General features: G+C 35.4%; 1 protein-coding gene across 1 annotated transcript in view; it reads left to right on the forward strand.

Annotated features, from left to right (window-relative positions):
- LOC150100513 (growth/differentiation factor 8-like) overlaps positions 1-26,528 on the forward strand; it is a 101,486-nt gene that overhangs the window by 70,846 nt on the left and 4,112 nt on the right. Inside the window, exons 2-3 of the mRNA XM_090402818.1 lie at positions 3,475-3,665; positions 10,558-10,743. Of these exons, the coding sequence (XP_090258944.1) occupies positions 3,475-3,665; positions 10,558-10,743 (377 nt within the window). The remainder of the gene's footprint in view (positions 1-3,474; positions 3,666-10,557; positions 10,744-26,528) is intronic.

Consider the following 26,528-nt stretch of genomic DNA (forward strand, 5'->3'; position numbering starts at 1 on the left):
TGTTGTTGTATAAGATATCTGCTGAATCTGATGCCAGGTGTTCCCAGTCTGTTTTTCTTATTTCGTGGTTGACTATTTCTTCGTCTATTATTGTTTTCTGTCGTTTTTCTTCTGTGGGACATTGCATGGGTATTGTCTTGGTGTGCAGGTTTAGAGCGGTGAAGTAATGGTCTGCTACTTTGCACTTTATGACTGATGCAGTGTAACTATTTGGTGATGCCCGGACGTTTATATGGTCTAGACAGGAGGCAGTGATAATATTTCCGAATATTTCTTCTCTAGTACATGATGTTATTGTTGGTATTAGATTGTACATGGATAGTGTGTCTAGGTATTGTAGTGTTGTTCTGGTTTTCATTTGTAATATTTATGTTTATGTCGCCAATTATCATTAGGTGTTCGGTTGAGCATATTTCTTGGCTTGAAAGCCAGCAATTGAGTTCGTGTAAGAATTTTATCATGTTTAGGTTTGGTGGCCTGTAAATACCATTCAGTATTATGGGATGCTGTGTATTCGTGGTAGTAATGATTTCGAGGCAGAGGGTTTCAGCATTCTCAAACTGATAGGCCATTTCTTTTGCTATTAATTTTTGTTTCATAAATATTAGTATTCCACCCCCTTTTCTTGTTTGACGGCATGATCTATTGTTGGAAGCCTGGAATTTGGAAAGCAGTCGCTTTGTCATTAGTTATGGATACTTCTGTAAGAATCAATATATCAATAATATCAGTGTAATTCCTCAGATAAGCCTGTAATAATAAGCAATGTTTTCGGATGCTTCTGATGTTAATATACAAGATTGAGAGACCTCTCGCTTGTACTGTGTTTTGTTTCCATGCATCAAGAGATTCGAAAGTACAATTACTGATGTATTCTGGTGTAATTACATCTATCTGATGGTTCACATTCATTTTTGTTGTGTGATCTTCTTATTGAACTAAGTTAGAGTTTTTGTTTCACTCTGGCAACCTGTCTATATCTTCCGAGCTTTTTATTTGTATAGACTTTGAAGTCTGTGACTTTCTCAAGAATATTTTGCCGTCTTTGATCCATAAAAATTGATACTTCTTTTCTGTTTTTTCCTTTCTTGCTTGGTACAAAAGATTCTGATTGAAAGGTGTTAAATATTCAGATAGAAAGATTGGCGTATTGTCTTGCGATGCATTTAAATCCTTACTACTGGTTTTTTCAGTCTGCTGGCTTTTATGAGATTGTCTCTTGTAGCCTTGCTTGTCAGACGAACTATGACTGGTGCCGGTCGTGGCGAACCTTGTTTTCTGTTCTTCCTGGGAAACCGATTTATGGTCTGAATATCATTATGCTGTAAGGGGATGTCAATTGCATGGCCTAACTTTAGAACTACGTCTCTGAGATTTTCTGTGGATTCGGTTTCTGGAAGACCGTTTATGACAAGGTCTTCTTTATGTTGTTGTTGGTTTAAAACTTCGTATTGTTGTTTCAGGGAATTAAATTCTTGACGGAGTCCCGATGTGTCTTTTATCAATTTGTGCTGCCTCTCAGTTAATGCGTTAATGCTGGTTTTAATGTCTTTTACCGTTTGTAAGACTTCTTCGACTTTTGAATTATTAAATTTAACAAACTCTTCATATTCGCTAATTTTTTTGTCATTTCTTTATTCTGTTTATCAAATAGTTCTTGGACAAGATCTACCAAACTGGCTTTTATATTTTCTAAACCTTTTTCTAGTAATAAATTAACGGAATTCAAATTATAAGACTCACCGGTGTTTTGTTGTCTGTTCAGTTCATCGTCCGATTCTGCCTCCGGCGTAATCAGTTGCGTCGTGGGTGGTGGCGTTTCTTTCTTCTCTCTACAGTTTAGGCACTTCCATTCTTCTTGTTTGGCATTGGATTTGCGTTGCCAGGTTGTTTCAGAAAGTCCGGAACATGTAAAGTGAAGATTCCTATGGCATTTCCTGCAGGTTATGTAACATCCGTCGGACGGCAATTCCTTCTGACACTTGTTGCACTTCATGACTCTCCTTTCTTCCTCTGGACAGCTGCAAAGATGGCGACGTCCTTTGTTCTGTACTCGTTAGCAACCGCGGTGTACGCTTCAATTTTTTTAGCACACTCAGATTTAGAGCCTGTGTAGCTCAGTGGATGTGGCGTTTGCACACCACCTCGCTTGGCCGCACTAAGGAAGTCTTGGTTTCGAGTCTAGTCGGCGACTAGAGGAAATTTTTCTAAGCCTTTTTTCGACCGGTTCCCGAGTTAGTCGATCTCTGGCACGGGCAAGCAGGTTTTTCCTCCCGGAAACTCGGGTTTTTCGTCCTGTAAACTCAAGAAAATCGACCGTAGAACCCACATTATTTCAGACATTAAATATATTGTGTTAGGGTTAGGCACCACGAGATGGCGGCACATTTGAGCCGTTTCTCTTCACTGCGTACCGCTTAATTAGTGATAGCCTTGGGCCATCTGTCTCTGATTGGGTACCAGTGGAGATTGAACTGCCCACTCAGTCTCCAAAAGTTAGATAGGGCTAAATGGCCTCGCCTACTCCCGTATATACGGGAATAAAAAAGGCGTTAGCTGATTTTTTTTTTTTTTTTTCTCAGATTTTGGATTCCACTTGGCCGATTTCGATGAATTATATGTCACTGTCTTCAGCGTGACAAGTAGAGGTTCGGGAGCGCGAGCTTCTCTTCCACTGTTCTCAGCTTTGGAAAGATTAGTATTAAAAATAATAATAATAACAATTTTAAGGTTAGAAAGTAGCTCATGAAAGTTCGTGTCTCTGTTAAGTGTGCTTTTGCATAAGTCAAACATTTTGTATTTTCGTGGTTTTATTTGGTTTATCATATGTACACTTTTGAAGTAGTAATTTCTAAATTTGAATTAATATGTCATAAGATTCCACTAAATTAACTTGAAATTTGATCAAGCTTCACAACGCATCCATCTGAATTTCTCTAATAAGATTTCAGAGCTATGCATTTTCTAGACTTTAAGAATCAGTATAAGATAAAGTTAGTTTGAATAATTAAGATAGGAACTGCTGATTATGCTAGACTTATAATTTCTGATTTTTTTTTTTTTCCTAGCTGAGACCATGAAACTGAAAAATAAAAATTTATAATTTCGGAAGGTGTCAGTTATATCTTTTTTGGCAAGCAAAAAATTGTACCTTAAATATCTAATTTAAGTTAAATGCCATGCATGAATAAACGCATGTCGTAATATAGCAAATAATGTGCATATGACTGAACTGCAAATTATGTTACTGAAACATTTCTCCCCCCCCCCACCTCCTTCTCATGATACGGACTGCGTGGTCAGTAGTATATAAAATCCTGGATTATTTCTAGTGAGCACGTGTTTGAGTCAGATACTCCATACTCACCCAACCTCCCCTAAACACACAAAAGCATATAAGATAAATCAAAACAATATTTGTATGCTTTAAAATGTCTTTAAGAGAATTTAAGTGCGTGTGCTTCTTTTTCTTAGCTCCAAAACGACTCCATATTGATGGATACAAAGTTCAATACTTCACATTTTCTAACATCGTTATGAACTCCCACGTGGCCAGTGCACATTTGTGGTTATATATCAGGCCGTCAAACGAGCCCTCAGAAATTACTATTGCACTGTATCAAGTAGTCAGACATCACAGTCACGATGCTCCCACCTTACTTCAGGTAAGAATTAATTATAATATTAATGTTTGAAGTAGACAAATGGAAATTCTAAACTAAATTATGATGGATTTGAATTTAGTTCTAAATTCATTTTATCGTTTCTTGATATGTATTTCTCGTCGGAGAGGGTGTAAAAAAACAACGTTACTCCACATTATTATCAGATCTTAGGAATATAAGTGACTGTATAAACCCAAACTTAGACCTTCCTATTCATATTCCTATTGGATATGCAGACATTGTTGTTGCGTTTTGAAAAAAAAAGAAAAAAAAGCCAGCGCTTCTCTTGACACTTTATCAGAAAAATTTTCCAGTTCTTGTTATATCATGTAAATTGTGGGCTTTTCAAGATCTAGATGTAAGCCTGTTTCAGCATCTGAATGATTGTACTTTAATTTTCTTTCTGGGTCTTTCTATATCTCTTTCCCCTTCAGGTTTACATGCAATTACTTCTTTTGGTAGTCTTTCCTCTTCTATTCGCTGTATACCTTCTCTCCAATTCTTCTGTTCTTTTATTTTATCATTTATTGCACTTATTTATGATTCGTTTCTGGTTTAACCATTTTGTATTCTATCCTCCAGTTACATCTTTTAACAGCTCTAAGAAATTTCATCTGCTTGTATTCTACTTTCGTCTTTTTTCTTTCTGTCCAACTTTGCGAACCATATAATATTCTTGCTATTGCCATGATGTTATATTTTGTGTTGATCTTCTTCTTTTTCTCTTTTGATGTTCGTCGTATAGTACCACACATTTGAAATCGGTATAATTATCTGCATTAAATGTATATTAAATGTTCTATCATAGCCTAAATATTGAAAATGTTACTTGTTATAGAGTTTAGTTTTCAACTATGATTGTAGTTCGTATGGGATATTTACTTTAGAATGCTATAGTTTTAGTTATCTTTAATGAATTGTATTCACTATTTAATTGTCGTTAATGGTAAAAAGGTCTCTTCTAATTTTTGTTGTTTGATTACTTAACCATCCACAAAATAAAACAACAACAAAAAAACCACTGTATTTGCTACTGTACGCTTATTCCTGAATTTACTATAGATTTATTGGATTTCTTCTTCTTCCTTCTCAGGTTTATTGTATAATATAATATAGGAGATATATATATAATATAGGAAATACAGGATAATTAGTTTCTATTTCTGCTAGGGATGTGTCACTATACTTAAATCTAACTCCATCGGTTGTTCCTGTTGCTTTTTCTTTTCTTTCTTTGTAGGTAAAGTTTTTTTCCATTTCTACCTTCTTCGATAAATATGTTATTCCTGTATTACGAAAATCAACTGCTATTATGCACTTAAATTTTTAGTGTATAACAACAGTTGATCGATGTTGTGATATAATATATATTTCTATCTTATTACTAATTTTACTTTCTATTTGTATTCATACTGACTTTGCTTCAGACTTCACAAACAATAGGTTAACTGGCGTGTCATTCTGTAAGATCGCACCGAGTACTCAATTACAGTTATATCTGTCAAATACGAGTATAGTATACTTAATGATTTCAACCAAGGAAATGACTCTGTGTGTTATTTTAGCAGCTGAAGCAATTTGTTGCATCGGTCCAAATATTTCTGATACAAAATTACTGTTAACAGTATCGCGACAGGAGATTCAAACTGTGTAAACGGCTATTTTTTTCTTTTCTTCCATGTTGATCTCATTGATTGGATGGAGAAATATAAAGTATCATAATCTGTCACTTGGAGGACAGAGGTAGCGAAAAACTAACCTAAACTGAAAAAATCCAAAATCCCCATTTCATCTTTCAAAATTTAAAGCATTCGAAAATTATTAGTTTTAAGTAAACAAAACACAAATAAATACATTAGATTACTGTGCGATGTTACGAAGGGCTATGGACTATAGGCTATGGCTGCTTGAATTGGAAATTTTTGAATAAGTGTGTTTAGTTACAACTCATTTGCATTGCCCAAATGACATGCTTATTTACAAGCATGAAGTGACATGAAAAGAAAAAATGTCATTTCAAAAATCAAATTGGAAAAAAAAAAAAAAAAAACACTTATAACAGAGTTTCCTGTAAAAGCTTACAGTCAGGGCTAGATTGAACATGAGATAGAAAAGGGCAGAATTTAGGGACTCTTATTACAATCTCAGTAGGAGCCCCTTCAAAGCTATAGCTTAGGGTCGAAATAACCTTAAATCCACCCCTGCTTACAGGTGAAAGTAAATTAGCAAGCATTAAGGAAAGCCGAAAGTTTTAAACTACAGTTAGAAAAAGGGGGAAATTGTGTGGTCGGTTGAGTCTTCATGCAGTAAGATCAGATTACTGTCTGAAATAAACGAATACAAATTATTATTTTCGATTTATTTTTCTCTCGTTCGCATTTTATTTCTTTTTCATTCTGCATTCTTCTCCCATTTCTAATCAGTGTTTATTATTATTAATTTTGTGAGGATTCTGAGAATTAGAAAACGCCAAACAATAAAGAAAAAAATCAGAATAATGACAACAAAAGGAGAGCAACAGTACTCTAGTTGAGGGAGAGGGGGGGATGAAAATCATGAAACGATGTAAAAGTAGAATCCTCTCTCTCTCTCTCATTTATTTTTTATTAGGATGCGGGAACGCTGCATAGTTATGGCGTTAACGGTTGCCTTTACATTCTAGCATCCAATTATTATTCAACAGGTGTTTAGCCATTCTGAAGGCCAACGATATGACGACCTCACTTCCATGGTCCATTGATAGAAGTAATTCTGTCCGTGATGAATGGCGATAATGCACTCATCTGAGATTCATTAATAGTAATTGAAATGGTAATGATAAAGGTCCAGTTTGGGTCGATGTCCTTAGTGGTGATTAACGATATGCTTAGCAAAACCATATATGACTGGAATTTGATCGCTGGTTCACTTAACATTTTATGGTACGTTAAACAGTGAATGAGCATAAACTTAGCATTCAATATTTTAACGATTTTAACAATGCTAAGCTGTAGTTATTGGTTATCTAAGATGGGAAAAGGGGCAGGATTAAAGTTAATAAAAGTTGAACGGAACTATGAGAACTCAAACAGAAATCATCTATTTGAATAACTGACTTCGAGAGGCACATGAAATGGCACATTAATGACAACCTTTCAGCGATCAATGGTCTGCTTTAGAATTATGACAGAAGCAATTAAGGCTCAGTATATCTGTTAATTGTGTTTTCTGGATCTTTCGTGGAATATAAAAAATGCAGGGAAAAAAATCCCACAAAAATCTGCGTATGAACCAGACAAACTTACCTTCCTCTGAAAATCCATTGTCATCGTCGCCTTGTGTCTATTTTAGTAGGGGAAGAAATGCAGCATTATAATGAACCGGAATGACAATCATTCTTGCCATTTCCCTGTTGAGTTCATTACAGTAGTTTTTTAAGTTGTTTTAACTAAGGAAAATTATGTGTCTGTCCTGGCAAAGCATTTTTGGACAAGTTAAAAACTAGGAAATGGTCAGTTGTAACATAAATTGTACGAAATTCATGAAGATAAATTTCATATTTCATTTTTTTTCGATTATATTTTCTGATATTTAAATTATTCCATGATCAATAATGATAAGTATGTTTTTAAAAAATGATACTTTATAATCCATGGAAAATTTACACCAAGCTCGGAAGATGGAGCCACTGAACGTAACCTTGAAAGGCTGGATATTCGAATATCAAGTGGTGACTCCCAAAAATTTAGCCTCAGCATCTGTCAAAATGCTTAGAACAAATTGAAAACAATTTGACACAAATACAAACTTTTTGCTGTTGACCAAATTTCAATTAAATATATTTTTGTCATGTATAATTATTGATTTCGTTATTGATTTTTATAATTCAACCATGAAAAAAATTATTTTTGTTATTATTATAATTTCTGTTACCTCCGAAAGTATTCTTCAGTCAACGACGATCATGAAACTTGAACGGAACTCTTACAAAAATTTGAATATGATGGCAACGGGAAAATTCTAGTCCTTTTTAAATTTTATATGCCGTGAGACAGTTTTCAAGGGTACAATTATATAATCACACATTTTCCAAGACACATACAACATGAAATTTGCCATTCACGTTGTGTTCAATACGTATGTATAATCATTGTCAATTATTTTTTTAATTTCTGATTATTGATCCTCGATAATTATTATTTTTAAATGTTTTCAGGAATTATTTTTATTGAAAATTAATCAGTTTATTGACTTTTCCACTGCGAGTTTTGAACTACCAGCCTGGAACACTTTCAGATTTGGCCCAAGTACGGGTACTCAAAAACCGGCTCTTCGAGCAACCGGCATTCCTACTGACAAAAATAATAATACCGTACAAAGAAAGAAAGAAAACGTTTACTCTTAACTGAATTCAAACTAAGAATTACTTTGAAAAAATCTGTATGTTGTATTCTTGCATAGGATCTGTTTTTCTCCATGGTTACTAATAACCACCGGAATGCATTTCTGTACTTTTTTCTGAATAATAGGATGAATGGATATCATTAATGCGGATGTAATTTGCTTATTTCTTCATCAGTTCCAGCCGATCACTTAAATGGGAACAGAGATGAGAGGAACAAAAATCAACACGTAGGTATAACCTATGCAAACAGCTCCTTCTGTAGTATTTTTATAACACTGACGGTAGAAGAAACATAGATCTTGATTCCTTTTCTTTATTCTTGTATCTGAAAATAATTCTGCTTATAGCTGACATCACTAAATAACTGATCCTCATTTTTGATATATGAACGAAGCAATCCTGCGATGGCTTTCAAACGAGTGCCGTCATGGGTATATAAAATTCGATTAATTACACATTAAATTAATCATCCACTGACAAATGAACTATTCTTTCCTCTCAGCATGGTTCAATTATAATGAACAACTAATAAATGCATGGAAGAAATGGAAAATAAATGGAAACTCATCATACAATAGCTGAATCATTAAATAAACAAATTCTTTTCATTCCCCATACAGAGTATTCAGGCAGAACTGTTTTAGCCATTAACTGTTTGGAAATCGGCAAGCAGCTGGTCTCCATGCAATTCGTCATATCGGCAGTGCACGACAGACAACTATGGTCATCTCGTACTCCTAGCTTTAACTGTTGTTATAGAATGAAAAATGAAATAGTATGAGTTCTATGTCAAATTTTGGTCGAAAGTAGTTCTCCCCATCCAGAAACTCCTTTCCCAAGCCAAAGATCGACTAACTCAGAAGCAACTGTAAACAAGAATTTCAAAAATTTCTTCTTCTCGTCGGCTGACAAAAATTAAACTTGTAATGGTCTTTCAAGCATTATAATTTGAAGGCTTGTTCACATTCATTCAAATCCTTTTAACAGCGTTAATCTAAGAATTATTAAAATCGTTTATCAACCACTAATCACGTGTGCTATAAAGTTTCAGTGTGTGTGTGTGTGTGTGTGTGTGTGTGTGCGTGCGTGCGTGAGTACTGCCTTTTTTTTTTAAATGATAATGAATGATATATACTGTTCTCGTTTTTTAATGATAATGAATGATAGCCTGCTCAACCGAAAGGAAAGGTATGTGCTCTCCAAGCACCTGGCTATGAATTCGAATCTCGCCTGCAATAAACGATAACAGATGAATTTCGTAGCCCAGTGTGAAATCTTATACAGCTGACACCTATAATAACTTGAAAAAAGTTCCATGCTCAGTTTAACTCTCGGGCAAGTTTTCTGGAATATATTCCTTAGCTCAGTGGTTTTCAAGCTGAAGGGAGTTCCCCAAACGGGGCATGAGTCCTTCCTTGGGAGTGTGGGAAAAAAAAAACGATGGTAAATATCGTTTTATTTTCGAGTAGAAGTGCCGCATGTACTCAGAATTCTATCCACTTATTTATACAATATAGTATTATTAAAAAACACTTGGCTCGTATATCTGTATGCTGTTTTAGTCGGTTCGTAGTATAAATGTACTATCAAAAAATTAAGAACATCTTTAGTTTTATTAAAGCAATAAAATACATGCTTAAAGGGTAGGTCATTATTGTTTTATGAAAAGTATAGGGGACACAAGAATTTTTTTTTTATAAAAAAGAGCTCTTTAGAAAATTTGAAATCTACTGCCTTAGCTAGATAATTCAGAAAATCACGCCGCTGTGGAATTTCTTTGTAAGATGGCTGGGTGATACACCACAATATACCTGAGCCACAGAATGTCCGTAGAATATCACAGAGAAAAATTTAAATTCGGAGATTTTTATAGTTTATACGGATTAATTGATCGTTGTTTCTGATCGATCGAAAAATGATATTGGAGTCGATCTTATGGACATTTCTTCTCTGCTGAATATTTATGAGGGATCTAATGATATGGCGATTGATAAGTAGATGCCCATGCAATCTTTTTTGATGATCTTCAACTCCTTTTCATGGAATGTGTGGCTTGCTGGCAGAGGGGTAGCCAATATAGGGAGAGACGCCTTCTCACAGTAGCACATAATACAAACCATGCTTTATTTTTATGCAATTCCCATCCACCAAAGGTTGTAAACTTGTACGTTTAGTATCATGGGCTGTTTAACTCTTAGCCCATCCATGATATTAAATGTACAATAGTATATTGTAAGCGAGGAAACTCGCCTACCATCTAAAGACATTTTAAATATCTTCAGATCGCTTGCATTATATTACTGTAATTTATTAAAAAATATAACACACAGTACTGATATTAGAGTAATAAATTTATACTCTTCTTATGTGAAAAAACAATCGAAATATTTTTTCCTGATAATGTCCATCCTCACTAGAAAGGATTAATTTCAGTTCATTTCAATTGTACTTTGTTCTATTTCCAATGTCAACTTCTCTTATATGCAATGGAAATTTATATTTTAATAGGTACGATTAAAGAAATTTGAAGAACAGATGGATAAGGGACAGTGGATTACATTGGACGTAAGGAAATTTGTAACTCAGTGGTTCTGGCATCCTAAGGAAAATCTTGGACTTGTAATCCATTCATATAATCAGGACGGCAAGGACGTTGTGGTTACTGATCCCGAAGATGAAAACGAAGAAGCAATGGTAAAGTTAGAATGCCGGATTTGCATCCGTAGTAAAATTCACTAACATAAATACACACCGATTACTTTTCGAATTACTTCATGTATTTCAACTGACTCATATTTCTCATTTTATTATTATTTTTTTATGTGGTTTCCACCCACGAAAAGTTATTAGTAAACCTATAGTATGCATTTGTAGTAGGTAGGCTAAGGATTTTTTCCCCATTTTTATATACATTTTTTGTAATTTTCGATTTTTTTTTACATAGTCCGGAAGCCCTACTCTAGAGACCAAACATATGGAACCTTTTCAAGCCACTTCAGGCCTCCAATAAGCAGGACGATTGTCTCACTCCGGGAGATGAAATTCATCTCCAACCTAAACATCACAGGCCCCTTAGCACTGCCCAAAGAAAAGTTTTAATGGAAGGGAAATCAGACAAAAACGCAAACTGAAAAGTACATACATAAGATTGAGTAAAGCTCCTGGCTATCGTCTTTATCACATGACTCAGACTCGCCAGAGAGCATTTTCTTGTAATGAAAGTGGACCGGAAAAACAAAGCATCGATGTGTAATCGCTGACAAACAAACCAGGATGTTCACTTTCTTATTTGCCTATTTTGTTTAAAGCAGATTGATTTCTTTTATTAATAGTGAAGACAAGCTTAGAAACTTCTTTGTTTCAGAGGGTTATTTTTTTTACTTACTCAGAGAAGGTACTACTGAGTAAACCTAAAATGGATTTTGATTTTAGAATATTATTCAAGCTTGGGTTACTTTTAAATTGCTAATTACTCTTAATGACTGATGAAATAATGCCCTATTTCTATAACAACGAATCATTAAAAATTCCTCACGCAATTATCAGACAGCTGATACGGTACGCAATCATAATCCCCACAGTAGTTTTTATATCAGCATATTCATAAATCCTAATAATTCAAATGACACAAACTTTATTTTAACGTTTAACTATATATTTATACTATAGAGCATTTGTTAGCCTTTTTCTCTCAACTTTTTCTTAGGAAATTCTGCTCCAAATATTAGGCGTGACTTTTGTTGTTATACAGGATGATTATAAAATATCGTCAAGTGTTCAGAGCCCTCTAGCGAGTAATGTATTGGACGAAACACACCAATATTCGGTAGATGTACACAGTGGAATATAGGGATTCGATTTAACGAAAAAAAAGTACCAAAAGTCGCCAACCGGGGAAATTTTGGCGCTGTTTACCGAGTAAAATGCATTAATTTGCATTATCGCGTTTCTTGTGAGCGATCATGCAATAAAAGGAAAGCCTGTGAGATTTCTTATCATTCGTAGACAAACTACTTTTCGATGCCTCTTACCTTACGTGAGCATGCTTGGTCAGTCAAACTCTATTATCAGCGTAACAATAATGCCAGTGCTTGTCTTCGTGATTTTTGGTGTATGAAAAATTTACAAAAAGGACCGATTAGCGTAACAAACTTACGAAAACTGATTCGGCGATTTAAAACTACTGGAACTCTAGCAATGCAGGTAGGTAGGGGACGCAAACCAATTAATCATCAACAAGTTTAACAAGTTGCAACTGCTATTGTGGAACAGATGACGACGAATGTGCAGGGTACCAGCAGTGCACAAGCAATATCCCGGCAAACGGATATCGCATACACAATGGGGTGGAAAATCCAACATCAGATGTTGAAGTTTTATCCCTATAAAATCAGTCATGTTCAAAAATTGCGCCCTGATGATGCGACCACACGAATCCACTTATCTTTGAGATTCTTAGCGCGCATGGAAGTGGATGATGCATGGCCGTGGGAGATTTTATGGAGTGATGAAACGCACTTTTATTTGAACGGCGATATTAACACACGCAACTGTCACATCTGGGCTGCAACTAATTCGCACGTGTCTGCAGATGCCTATCCATTCGCCCAAAGTCACAGTGTGGTGCGGATTTAAGGCATCTTTTTTATCGGCCCATACTTTTACGAGAAAATTGCCAAAATGCAGCAGTGACCTATTCCGTCAATGCTAACAAGTATGCCAATATGCTACAGAACGTTGTGGTTCCACAACTGCAGCAAAGAGGATGTCTCGATTCGACCCTCTTCATGCAGGATGGTGCACCACCCCACATCGCACTTCCGGTACAGCGTGTTTTGCAACAATGTCGTGCATTTCCCACGCCACGGCCACCGAGATCGCCTGATCTCAATCCTTGTGACTTTTGGCTGTGGGGATTTCTTAAAAGCATTGTGTATCAAGGACATGTACCCGATATTCCAACCTTAAAAGATCGAATAACGTTACACATGAGACAAATCAATTCCGATATGCTGCGAGCCGCTGTGGAAAATGTCGTGCACCGTATACAGTTCCTGGAACATCAGAATGGTAGTAATATTGAACCTCATTTGTAATTAACAATAAACGTCATGAAATTGATGTGTGCTGTCACTCATTTGCCATTTAGTCATTCATTAGTCACACCTACTAAAATTACTTTGGCAGCGCCAAAATTTCCCCAGTTGGCTACTTTTGTACTATTTTTTTTTTTTTTTCATTAAATCGAATCCGCATATTCCACTGTGTACGTCTACCGAATATTGGTGTGTTTCGTCCAATATATTACTCGCTGCAGGGATCTGAACACTTTACGTTATTTTATAATCACCCGGTATATGATTCAATTACTAACTATTATAATAACGGAATTAACTCACGTCAATTATTCTTTATTCGTAGAATTTTCACCTGAGTATCACAGGCATCATCAGTACAGGTTCAAGGCTAATTAAACAATAACTGTTATATTCACAAAGCACCACCTAAGTAGCTAACGTTAAATTTCCTAAATTTATTTAAATTTAATTATTAAATAATAATTATTTAATTATTCAATTATCATAATTACTTTTTTAAATATATATATATATATATATATATATATATATGTTAGGAAAGATTTGCTGTTTTATAAAGTACTATCTCCCACAGGGTGGGGGGGAGGCGTAAACCATCGGATCTGTTTAGGTTAGGGGGAGTGAAGTAATGTTTCACATGTTTCTTTGTATAGCCGTTCCATTAGGAACCGACTTTTGTGAATGACGTTTGTCTTGTTCTACTTAACTCTATGTCTGGTGTTGATGCATGTTCTGCAATTCCAGACTGTTCGGGTTCAAGGTAATGGATGTACGACTGGTGTTCTTCTAACTGGACCTGATTAGATCTTCCTGTTTGTCCAAAATATGATAATCCACACGAGCAGGGAATCTGGTAGACATCTGGATAGCTGAGATGTGGGAGCTTTTCCTTTGGAGACATTAGGAAAGTGGAGATTTTTCTGACGGGTCGAAAAGCCACACACATATTTAGTGGTTTTAGCACCTTAGCTATGCGTTCACTAACCCCTTGTATATAGGGGATAGGTATACGTGTAGGTTCTTCTGTACTTGAAGAGGATGCTGGAGCACGACTACTTAAAAGTTTTTTTATTAAGGACTTCTTATAGCCGTGTTTTTATAGTACCTGCATTTTGGCTGGGATGGTGATGAAATTCACCGTGGATGTACTGGCCTGTACGAGTCTCTTTCCTATAGACTGTGAATTGTAGATAACCATTTGGTTGGCGAAGAATCAAGAGGTCTAGAAATGCTAACTGCTTATTTACTTCTACTTCTAGGGTGAACTGGATCCTTGGATGAAGTGCATTAATTTTTAAGAGAAACAGTTGTAGTTCTTCTGAGGCGCCCTTCCATATGGCAAAAATGTCGTCCACATATCTGAACCAAATGTTAGGTCTGGGTGTAATGTTGTTAAAGATACGCTGTTCGAAATGCTCCATGAAGTAGTTGGCAATAGCAGGAGATATTGGATTACCCATTGCTGTCTCTTCGATTTGTTGGTATAACTGGTTTTTGAAGGAAAAATAACCGGACTTTATTACAAATTCAAATTTGACAATGTCTGGAGGAAATTCTTGGTGTAGTAATTCTATGCTGTCCGCCAACGGAACATTCGTAAATAGCGAAACAACATCTAGACTAATCATAATTTCCGAATCGTCTAGATGCAGGTCGGAAATTTTATTTCTGAAGTCCACAGAATGTTTTATATATATATGTAGCAGTTCTTCTAGTTGAAGATGTGAGTAAATGTGGCAGAAATTTTGATATTTTGTAAGTGGGACAACCTATTCAGTCTACAACCGGTCTTAATGGAATTCCTGGCTTATGTACTTTTGGGAGACCATATAATCTCGGTGGGTGCCAGAAGGAGGTCTTTAGTGTTTTCTTGTTATCTTCATCCCATATCGATATTTTTTCTATAAGGGCCTTAGGCTTTTTTATTTGACTGCCAGTAGGATCTGAAGTATTATTTTTTAACGATTTATTTAAAGGCCAGTAGATCACTGTTAAATTGTCAGCTACAAGAAGAAAAGAAATCTCTTGCCCTTCTGAAGAAAGAAATAATAGAAAATTTTAGAAAATTTCAGAAAAGACTGAAAATTGTAACCGTTTTACGCATTTCATCGATGTCATAACGAAAGGTTTTTAATGCTTTCCGTGATAGATTGAAACGCAAGTTTGATTCACTGGTGAGCCACCTCAAATCTAGCAATACTGTCATTAATACAGATAGAGTAGTGATCATCGTATCAAGCTGCCCACTGACAGACAGCGAATGTTTCGTTCTGTCAAAAGGGCATAATTTTGCCGTTACTCCGAATAAAATACATATAATAGACTTTCTCCATAGTACAGACAGAGGTATTTGATCCTTACCCCCAAAAAACAGCTAACAGAACAAGATTCGAGTGTGCAAAAATTCTTTTTAACGCCAAGCCTCCGCGGCCGAACCTATCGTATGCTGGACAAAAAGCACTAAATTCGATAAAAAATAACAAGAAACTAATTATTCAAATTAAGGGGATATTAAATCCCACATTGTTTTAAAACCGAATAAGAATCTCAAAGATCAGAGAGTTTCATGCCGAATATAGTAAATTATAAAAGTATCGGCGGTTACAAGCGTGAGCTAATGCAAGTAGTCCTAGTGCGTAGTACAATCTCAGGCAACTCATTGCAAAGGTGGGGAAAGTTCTGATCGCTAATCTTGGTATTTTCCATAATGTAAAAACACATTTCCTAGGAAATGTATGCTGTTATTACATTATGGTGGGAGGTCACTACCCAGACCGGTTTCAGCCTTTTTTGAGGCTTCATCAGTGAGTAGCTAGATTCCAATCCTTGAGTTTCTTATTCGGTTTTAAAACAATGTGGGATTTAATACCCCGTTAATTTGAATAATGTTTATATCACCGAAATGAAGCCTATTGGCTTTTTTTATATTTAAATAACTTAATGGTTGCACCTATTTGACAACTCGTATAGCAGAGTATATAAGTTCTTTTCGCTATACCCTTTGGTATCTATTTGGTCTAGCTACTCACTGATGACGCTTTAAAAAAGGCTGAAACCGGTCTGGGTAGTGACCACCATATCTATTTGGTCTAGCTACTCACTGATGAAGCCTCAAAAACGGCTGAAACCGGTCTGGATAGTGACCTCCCACCATAATGTAATAACAGCATACATTTCCTAGGAAATGTGTTTTTACATTATGGAAAATACCAAGATTAACGATCAGAACTTTCCCCACCTTTGCAACGAGTTGCCTGAGATTGTACTACGTACTAGGACTACTTGAATTAGCTCACGCTAGTAACCGCCGATACTTTTATAGTTTACTATATTCGGCATGAAACTCTTTGATTCCAATCTTTGAGTTTCTTATTCGGTTTTAAAACAATGTGGGATTTAATATCCCCTTAATTTGAATAATGTTTATATCGCCAAAATGAAGCCTATTGACTCTTTATATTTAAGTAAGAACCTAATTATTATGAAAGCTGACAAAAGGAAGGCTGTAGTCATCCAAGACAGAAGAGAATACGATAGAAAAATATCACTGTTACTCCGCGACTATTCGACATATAGGCCCCTCACTTCAGATCCTACCGGTAGTCAAATAAAAAAGCTTAATGCCCTTATAGAAAAAATATCGATATGGGATGAAGATAAAAAGAAAACACTAAAGACCTCCTTCTGGCACCCACCGAGATTATATCGTCTCCCAAAAGTACATAAGCCAGGAATTCCATTAAGGCCGGTTGTAGACTGAATAGGTTGTCCCACTTATAAAATATCAAACTTTCAGTCAAATTTACTCACATCTTCAACTAGAAGAACTGCTACATATATAAAACATTCTGTGGACTTCAGAAATAAAATTTCCGATCTGCATCTAGACGATTCGGAAATTATGATGTCTAGATGTTGTTTCGCTATTTACGAATGTTCCGTTGGCGGACAGCATAGAATTACTACACCAAGAATTTCCTCCAGACATTGTCAAATTTGAATTTGTAATAAAGTCCGGTTATTTTTCCTTCAAAAACCAGTTATACCAACAAATCGAAGAGACAGCAATGGGTAATCCAATATCTCCTGCTATTGCCAACTACTTCATGGAGCATTTCGATGCTCCATGAAGTAGTTGGCATATAATATCTTTAACAACATTACACCCAGACCTAACATTTGGTTCAGATATGTGGACGACATTTTTGCCATATGGAAGGGCGCCTCAGAAGAACTACAACTGTTTCTCTTAAAAATTAATGCACTTCATCCAAGGATCCAGTTCACCCTAGAAGTAGAAGTAAATAAGCAGTTAGCATTTCTAGACCTCTTGATTCTTCGCCAACCAAATGGTTATCTACAATTCACAGTCTATAGGAAAGAGACTCGTACAGGCCAGTACATCCACGCTGAATCTCATCACCATCCCAGCCAAAATGCAGGTACTATAAAAACACTAGTTCATAGAGCCCACTCCTTTTGTTTTTCAGAACTTTTACAAAAAGAATTACAGTATATTAATATATCCAACATATCCAATGGCTATAAGAAGTCCTTCATAAAAAAACTTTTAAGTAGTCGTGCTCCAGCATCCTCTTCAAGTACAGAAGAACCTACACGTATACCTATCCCCTATATACAAGGGGTTAGTGAACGCATAGCTAAGGTGCTAAAACTACTAAATATCTGTGTGGCTTTTCGACCCGTCAGAAAAATCTAAACTTTCCTAATGTCTCCAAAGGACAAGCTCCCACATCTCAGCTATCCAGATGTCTGCCAGAATCCCTGCTCGTGTGGATTATCATATTTTGGACAAACAGGAAGATCTGCTCAGGTCCGGTTAGAAGAATACCAGTCGTACATCCATTATCTTGAACCCGAACAGTCTGGAATTGCAGAACATGCCATCAACACCAGACATAGAGTTAAGTGGAACAAGACAAATATATATATATATATATATATATATATATATATTAAAAAAAGTAATTATGATAATTAAATAATTATTATTTAATAATTAAAAATTAAAAAAATAAATAAATAATAATAATAATTTAAGTAAATTTAGGAAATTTAACCTTAGTTATTTAGGTGGCGCTTTGTGAATATAACAGTTATTGTTTAATTAGCCTTGTACCTGTACTGATGATGCCTGTGATACTCAAGTGAAAATTCTACGAATAAAGATTAACTGACGTGAGTTAATTCCGTTATTATAATAGTTAGTAATATGCCTACTCACGGTATTTCCTTACTGAAACTTATATGATTCAAATATCACACATGATTTGAAACTTATAAAGGACAATGCTAACCGTGAATTTATAAGGAATAATAGGTCGAGCTTCACAAAAGAAAGACCATTATAGGTTAAATTTTACTCATCGCCGACTAGAGAAACGTTTTTCTACTGATTTCAGTTATTCGATCTTCTGACATAGTAAGATTTTTTCTTCCCAGCTCAGAAAATTCCATCGTAAAAGAGGAGTCCCATAGGGTAAATACATAAATCGTAAGTTCGAAATAACGTTTCGTTTCAACAAGTTAAGAAATGCACCCAACTGCAGCGAATTAATAACATGAAAAGTCTCTCTACTGATTTCAAAAATTCTGAGACTAATAGAGTATCACTTATTTCCTTTCAGGAATGAAAAGACGATGGAGACTTTGCATTTATGAATTACATATGAAACCCTATGGAAATGACGTTTGCTTCCATAGTGCTAGGGATCCCCAATACACTAGGTTCTAGTGTCTAACTAGAGGAACTTTTTCTAGGCAAATCAATTCTTTCTTCTCTAATTGCCAGGAAAGCTAAAAAGTTGTAACAAAAGCATGTTTCGTCTGTAATGGAAAGTATGTGCACTGCGGGAATCAAGTACGACCGCCATTAGTAACGTTTGGTGTGTGAGGACTAATGCGGTTTTCAGTGCACCTATTGTCATGATTCTAAAATTTTTCTCCCAAAGCTGTTACTTAGTGCTGTACCTGCATACATTCATACCTTACTTGGCTTTTTTTTTATCAGTCTACATAAAACCGAAAATTAAATCCCTAATCAAAATTAAGTTTCTTAGTAGCATCCAGATTTCAGTTTAAAACCTGCATTTCCATACACGATGTGGAAATGAATGCATACAATATCAGGAAATCGCAATTTTTCGCTTTTATTGTTTTTCGCACTCTTCTTCTTCTTCAGAGATCCCTCATTTTTTTTTTTTATTGATTGTGTTCAACGATCTATGTTGAGGAGAAAAGGGATCTGAAATAATGATAATAATATAAATTAAAATCGCAAATTAAATTAAATTATTAAATTGCTTCAATCTGACAAATTAAACGATAAATGTTAAGGATATTGCAAATCCATTACTATTATAGACAGACAGGACAGAAATTGAAGTTTCAAATTTACCGCAGAGTTTATGAGAATATAACCTTTGGTATCGGATTTGCCTGGAAAAGACACGAACTCTTCCCAGGAACTATATTCGCGTTTTATTAGTGATTTTACTCTTCCCTGGCCTGGCAGTCCGAACTGCTGGTTCTCATCAGATACCAGGCAAAAATTCTATTCAATATCATAGCAGTCAGTCCAATATTAGAAATATTTCATAAGTGAACTCTTGGTAAGTAAAATATTAAAATAATACAAACCCCAAAAGGTTTAGTCTGGTAAATTAATTAATTCATTGTTTTTAATTGAACAAAACGTAAAAAGTTTCAAAATTACCCGGCTTGCTATGGGAATGAGTAGAAGATTTTTGCCTTCCTCAGGTATCTGATGAGAACTAACAGAAAAGCAGCTGTCAGGACGGTGAGGCCTAATCAGTGCACTAACAGAGGGCGAATATACGGGATCCTGGCCAGAGTTCAGTAATGCAAGCCAAAGGTAATTACTATGCCGAAGTTTGCATTCTTATATGCTGTCTGGTAATTTTGAAACTTTTTAATGATATCCTTAACATTCATGAAATTGCGAAGTTACTACTGAAGTATATACACAATGTTTTGTTAATACAGTACTGACATGCGATAATAAACTATAAATGTTTCGACTGTAATGCTAAAATACTTCGAGCAGTTCTATAATTAGACTAAGGCAATGTTCACAGATTCAAAAATCACCCTTCGAGTAAATCACGTAAGAATCATCTCTCATATAAACGCAGGCAGGTGTCCAAGTCCGTACAATGCTCCAGTTACGTCTTATAGAATTCCCTAGAGTTCTCATGGACTGCAATATTCGGTGCCATTTGCTTTCTGGTTCGTTCTTTGATTGCACTTGAGAACAAATGTACTGCAACAGGAAAGAGGGTATAAGTCGTAAACAGCAGGAAGGATATGAATTAATAAATAATATTAATTAATTAAATAATATTCCTCACACAAACTTAACCAAATATATTTAAAAAGTTCAGTAATTGTAATAATAGAAGCAAAAAAATAAAACTCCGTTTGCGTATTTAATTGCAGAATTATTGTTGTTATGTGCCATCAAGTCGTTTTCGACTTTTTATGATCTTGAACGAAGGCTCTCCATCCCACTTGGCCTCTTGTCCTATCTTTCAGGATTCGTGCCATGATTGGTCGGACACTATGAACGATATCAAGTTAAGATAAGGATTCGTGACGTCATTGTTTGATAAGATCAGTGACGTCATGAGTATGGAATGCTTGGAATTTCGCTGGTGGCCACATCTGTCTTTGACATCACATTGCGTATTTTGGTTCGCGTATGGCATTCTGGGTAATTGTTCACGTATGTAATTGTGGGTGATGGTTAGAGATAAGATAGAGTATGGAATCCTTGGAATTTCCCAGGATGACACATCCGTCATTGACGTCACATTGTGTCTTTGGTTTGCGTATGGAATTCTGATAAGATTGAGATGTAAGATAAGAATTAGATAAGTGACGTCACGTTGTGTCTTTGGTTCGAGTGTGGAACTGTGTGTAATGGTCAGAGTGTGGAATTCTGGGATCTGGTCTTTTGATCCCAGTTGTCGATGCCCTCAAATTTTGTTCACATGTGGCATTGTGGGTAATAGATTTAGTATGGAATTCTGGTGTTTAGAGTATGGAATGTTTGGAATTTCCCTGAGGGGGCTATCCATCATTGACATCATGTTCTGTCTTTGGTTCGAGTGTGGAATTATGGGTGATAGTCAGAGTGTGGAATTCTGGGATGTAGCATTATTTGTCAGTGATGTGATAGCTTTTTGTTCATATGTACATTATGGGTAATGATTAAATTGGAATTCTGGGAGGATATTTGGTCAAGTGATGGGGTCTTTGACTCGATTGCGGAACTGTGGGAAAATATTTGTCAATAGATTGCAGTAGACATTTTCTACTGCAATCTCTAACTTATCTCTAATATAATTAACTACAGGATATCAGTGATGTCCCCGAAACACACTTTTTTCACATTTTTCTTGTCAATAGGTTGTAGTTAGACATTTTTTAAAATAATTAACTACCGGGTATCCTTAGTGGTGTCACTCTCAAACACACACATCTTTTTTTTTCTTTCATATTCACATTTTCTAAAATAATTAATTACTGATATCAGTGGTGCCCCCTCAAACACACACATCTTTTTTTTTCTTTCGTGTTCACAATTTCTAAGATAATTAATTACTGGATATCAGTGGTGTCCGTCTCATCCCTCATCAATCAAACACACACACACATTTTTTTTTCTTTTATGTTCACATTTTCGAAAATAATTAATTACTGGAATCTCAGCTTTACTGCTTCTACATCATGTTTAAGATCTTAAAAACCTCATTACTTTTCTAATTAAATGTTAACTTTTTTAAAAGTCTAAGCAGAATAAATATTCTTAGGCCTGTGTATTTCAGTGGAAGTGCCGCTTGCATCCTCTGCGCTTGGTCACTCGAAATTAGACTTAGGTTCAAGTCCAGTTGTCAACTAGCCGACTGGAAGAACTTTTCTAAGGCTATTTTCGACCGATTTCCGAGTTTGTCGATCTCTGGCATGGGCAAGCAGGTTTTCCTCCTGGAAACTCGGGTTTTTCATCCCGTAAATGCAAGAAAATCGACCGTAGCACCCACATTATTTCAGACAGTAACATATCTTGTTATTGTTATGTACCAAGAGATGGCAGCACTTGTTTGCCAGCCCTTTCATCGGTGGTTGCCTATAATTTGTGATTGACCATGGGCAAGTTATCTCTGATTGGCTACCAGTGGAGATTGAACTGCCCACTCAGTCTCCAAATGCCAGATAGGGTATAAAGGCCTCGCCTACTCCCTATAAGGGAATAAAAGGCGTTAGCTGATTTATTTTTTATTATTTTATAAATATTCTTAAATATGGAGAACACATCAATGACACCTTAATTGTTCATTTAAGTTTACAAATACACATTTATTTGACTGAAATATTATTTACAAGTATATTCACAATGAAAAATTCAAACATGTAATTACCTACAAATATTTCACAAGATTTGTCTCTTTTGTTATTTTCCTGAAGAAAGAAAAATTTCAAAGAGTTTAGGTTCGCACATATTTTTTACTTTACAAGATACACAATACAGTACAGTACAGCACAACACGCACAAGACGATCTGCATCCTGAAAGAACGAATTGCAGTAAATAAACTGAAAATGCATCACCAATCTCAAACTGATAACCTCTGCGGTTATTATGAGTTTGGGTGACATCACTAACAGATATTCGCAAACGGGGAGGTCACTCATCTCCCTTGACTGAGCAGACAGCTTTTGGAGGAGGGGGGATCATTGTAGGGGAGACTGCAGTCACCCTCTCGACTACCCCGTGACCTTCCACCACTTTGCTATTTTGTTTTCATCCCAACAATTTTCAGACATATGAATCACAGAACTAGTCACTTGCTCTTACATCAAAAACCTGTTTGAGAAAGTAATGTTAGTAACTCTCGATGGTATTTTCAAAAATAAAAAGAAGGTACATTTTCTTTTCTTCTCACACAGTTGTACATGATAAAAGTTTAAAATCATATGAGTGACAGTTGAAACTTATTTCAAAACTTTACAACCCTACTATTCTACAAGCAGAACAAAAAAGACCGAGCTAGCAAATAACATAATTGTTGGGTTTTTTAATGGATAAAGTACAAAATGAATTCAATAATGACAATTTTGTTACTATATTAGATGTATCCATCAGATTAGAATAGAAAAATCAAAAGAAATTTGTGAGTTTGCAGACAAATCCTGTGAAATTTCTTGCCACAAACTAATCAGACTTTTTGAAAATCCACTCAGTGAATTATTAGTCTTATTTGTTCATGCCAACTTTAAAATATTTCAAGAAACTGTGTCAACTTTTTGGAAAAAAAATTCAACTACAGAAGTAGTTTGGAAGCACAAGGAATCAGATGCTAAATTAATAGCCAGAATTTTTAGTGGAGAAGATTTAACACACGAAAAGTATAGTAACAAACCTAATGTTCAGTTGAAAAAATAATAAATACTTTCTTTGTATTGGAAAAAAATACTTAACATAATAAGGATAAATAATATAGAAAACCATTCGAGCCACAGAGATAAGCTTTGCCCTATGATGTCACAAAGTAAGATAAAATCACCTTAACATCATATCCACCAGCATATGAAAACATGGCCATGAGTCATCTGCATGAAAGTTAGATTTTTGAAGAAACGGTCAGGGTAAACAGTACTATAAGGAATAACAATTGGGTTGAGTACCTTTTCAGTTACTGCAATCGTTCATCACGTGCAGCTATCGTATTGTGTTGTGGTGTTTTGTGTCTGAAAAGGCACTCAACTCAATTGAGTGCCTTTTCAGTTTCAGTTACTGCAATCGTTCATCCCGTGCAGCTATCGTATTGTGTTGTGGTGTTTTGTGTCTGGTAAAGTAAAATAATGGGTGACCCACAAAAGTCTCTGAAATTTTCTTTCTTCAAAATAGCATGAGGCAAAACTCTTCACATAGCTCTAAAAGGGTGGAAACCGATTTTAGAAGATACATACATTGTGATGTGGTTATCCAGACCACTTGGGAAGTTATACAGGAAGTGGTCTGATATCCTCCCCTACTTGCAAAGAAGAGTAGACTACAAATTGGACCTCGGAGACTGTCATATTCTCAAATGCCAAGATGGTGAACTAATGATCAATGATACAGGAGATGGAAGTAAAGTTTTCTCTATTAGTTGTGAAGAAGCTGAGAGATTTTCACCAAAAATGTATGACATTGATAATCATTTATTATTTTCGGAAACTGAATTATCAATTATTTGTATCATGGGAAGAATTATCACAACCAATTTAAATTCATCGATGATTAAATTAGAATTTCACTACTTTATTCAATTCGATAAAGATTCATTATTTTAGGACATTTACAAACACTAGATGAAGACTGCTTGTGTATATCTGGTGACAAAATAATACATGGAAAGTTAAGGGAGGTGTCATATACATACATATGGAAAGGTGTTAGCCTGGATATGACACCTCCCTAAACTTTCCATGTATTCTTTTGTCACCAGATATACACAAGCAGTCTTCATATAGTGTTTGTAAAGTCAGACCACTTCCTATGGTGTCCGATCTTAAGACTCTTTTGCATGACCAACTATTTTGATTACATGTTTCTTAATTACATTTTGATGTAATGTAATTAAGAAACAGTGAGTAACCAACATTTTCTTTATTGAACTCATTGGAAAATGTAAAGAGTGTAAAATCTTGTGAAATATTTCTAGGTAATTACATGTTCGAATTTTTCTCTGTGAATATACTTGCAAATAATATTTCAGCAAAATAAAATATCAAAAAAAAAAAAAATCAGCTAACGCCTTTTTATTCCCGTATATACGGGAGTAGGCGAGGCCATTTAGCCCTATCTAACTTTTGGAGACTGAGTGGGCAGTTCAATCTCCACTGGTACCAAATCAGAGACAGATGGCCCAAGGCTATCACTAATTAAGCGGTACGCAGTGAAGAGAGACGGCTCAAATGTGCCGCCATCTCGTGGTCTCTAACCCTAACACAATATATTTAATGTCTGAAATAATGTGGGTCCTACGGTCGATTTTCTTGAGTTTACAGGACGAAAAACCCGAGTTTCCGGGAGGAAAAACCTGCTTGCCCGTGCCAGAGATCGACTAACTCGGGAAGCGGTCGAAAAAAGGCTTAGAAAAATTTCCTCTAGTCGCCGACTAGACTCGAAACCAAGACTTCCTTCGTGCGGCCTAGCGCGGTGGTGTGCAAACGCCACATCCACTGAGCTACACAGGCTCTGTGTAACAAAATAAAATATGCATTTGTTAAATTTAAATGAACAAAGATTTGTGTTGTTGGTGTGTTTTCCACAGTGAAATTTTAATGTTATTCTGATTAGAAGTTGATACATAAATCCATAAGTTTATACTTCAATGCAATTCTGTTCAATTATTGTAAAAAATTTGACATTTCTTTAGGAAGAAATAATGAACTTTTAAGATCTATAAAATTACAACTATACGAAGACCATATGTGTAAAAATCGGTGACAAAGAAATCTTTAAGCAGAATCATTAACACAGATCATAATACATCATAATACAAGAAAACGTAGATGTAAAAAAAAAAAAATCACTACTCTGAAATTAATTCTGGGAACAGGAAAAAAAGTGAGGAAACTGATTTCCCCTAATTATTTTTGAAAAATGTCTAATGCTATTGACATTTGAGTTATCTGTAAACATTTCGTCCATATACTCGAAAACCAGAACTGATAATCTCAATTAGAATGTTAGTGTCATTAGAACACAGATGGACAGCACATAAACATCAAAAGGGAGGATATGAGTCATAATTAGAGTTAAATGTTTGGAACTTTGTAACCTAGAAATTAACAAAGTATAGTACAGAGCTAATATTCATTTTAAATAATAAATAACTATTTATTTGTGCTGGCAAAAGATAATAAGAAAACACTAACGCCAAGTCCAAACCCCTGATTGTCTTATTTCCTTTAGTTAAACTTACTTATGCTAAAGAAAAATATGACATTTTGAAGAGAAAAAAAAATTTAAATTTCAGCTATGGAAATAGCTTAGAAGCACAAGGAATCGAAGGTAAAATTAATAGCCAGAAGGGACAACAAGTTCATCCTCGTAGTTCTGCAAGCAAAAGTAGTTTCTGTTTGTCAACAAAAAAAAATAAAAAAATCAGCTTACGCCTTTTTATTCCCGTATATGGGAGTAGGCCAGGCCATTTAGCCCTATCTAACTTTTGGGCAGTTCAATCTCCACTGGTACCAATCAGAGATAGATGGCCCAAGGCTATTACTAACTAAGCAGTATACAGTGAAGAGAGACGGCTCAAATGTGCCGCCATCTCGTGGTCCCTAA

Source organism: Typopeltis vanoorti, chromosome 13 (assembly GCF_054136105.1).
Source record: "Typopeltis vanoorti isolate ZY-2024b chromosome 13, IOZ_Tvanoo_1.0, whole genome shotgun sequence".
Classification (NCBI taxonomy): Eukaryota; Metazoa; Arthropoda; class Arachnida; order Uropygi; family Thelyphonidae; genus Typopeltis; species Typopeltis vanoorti.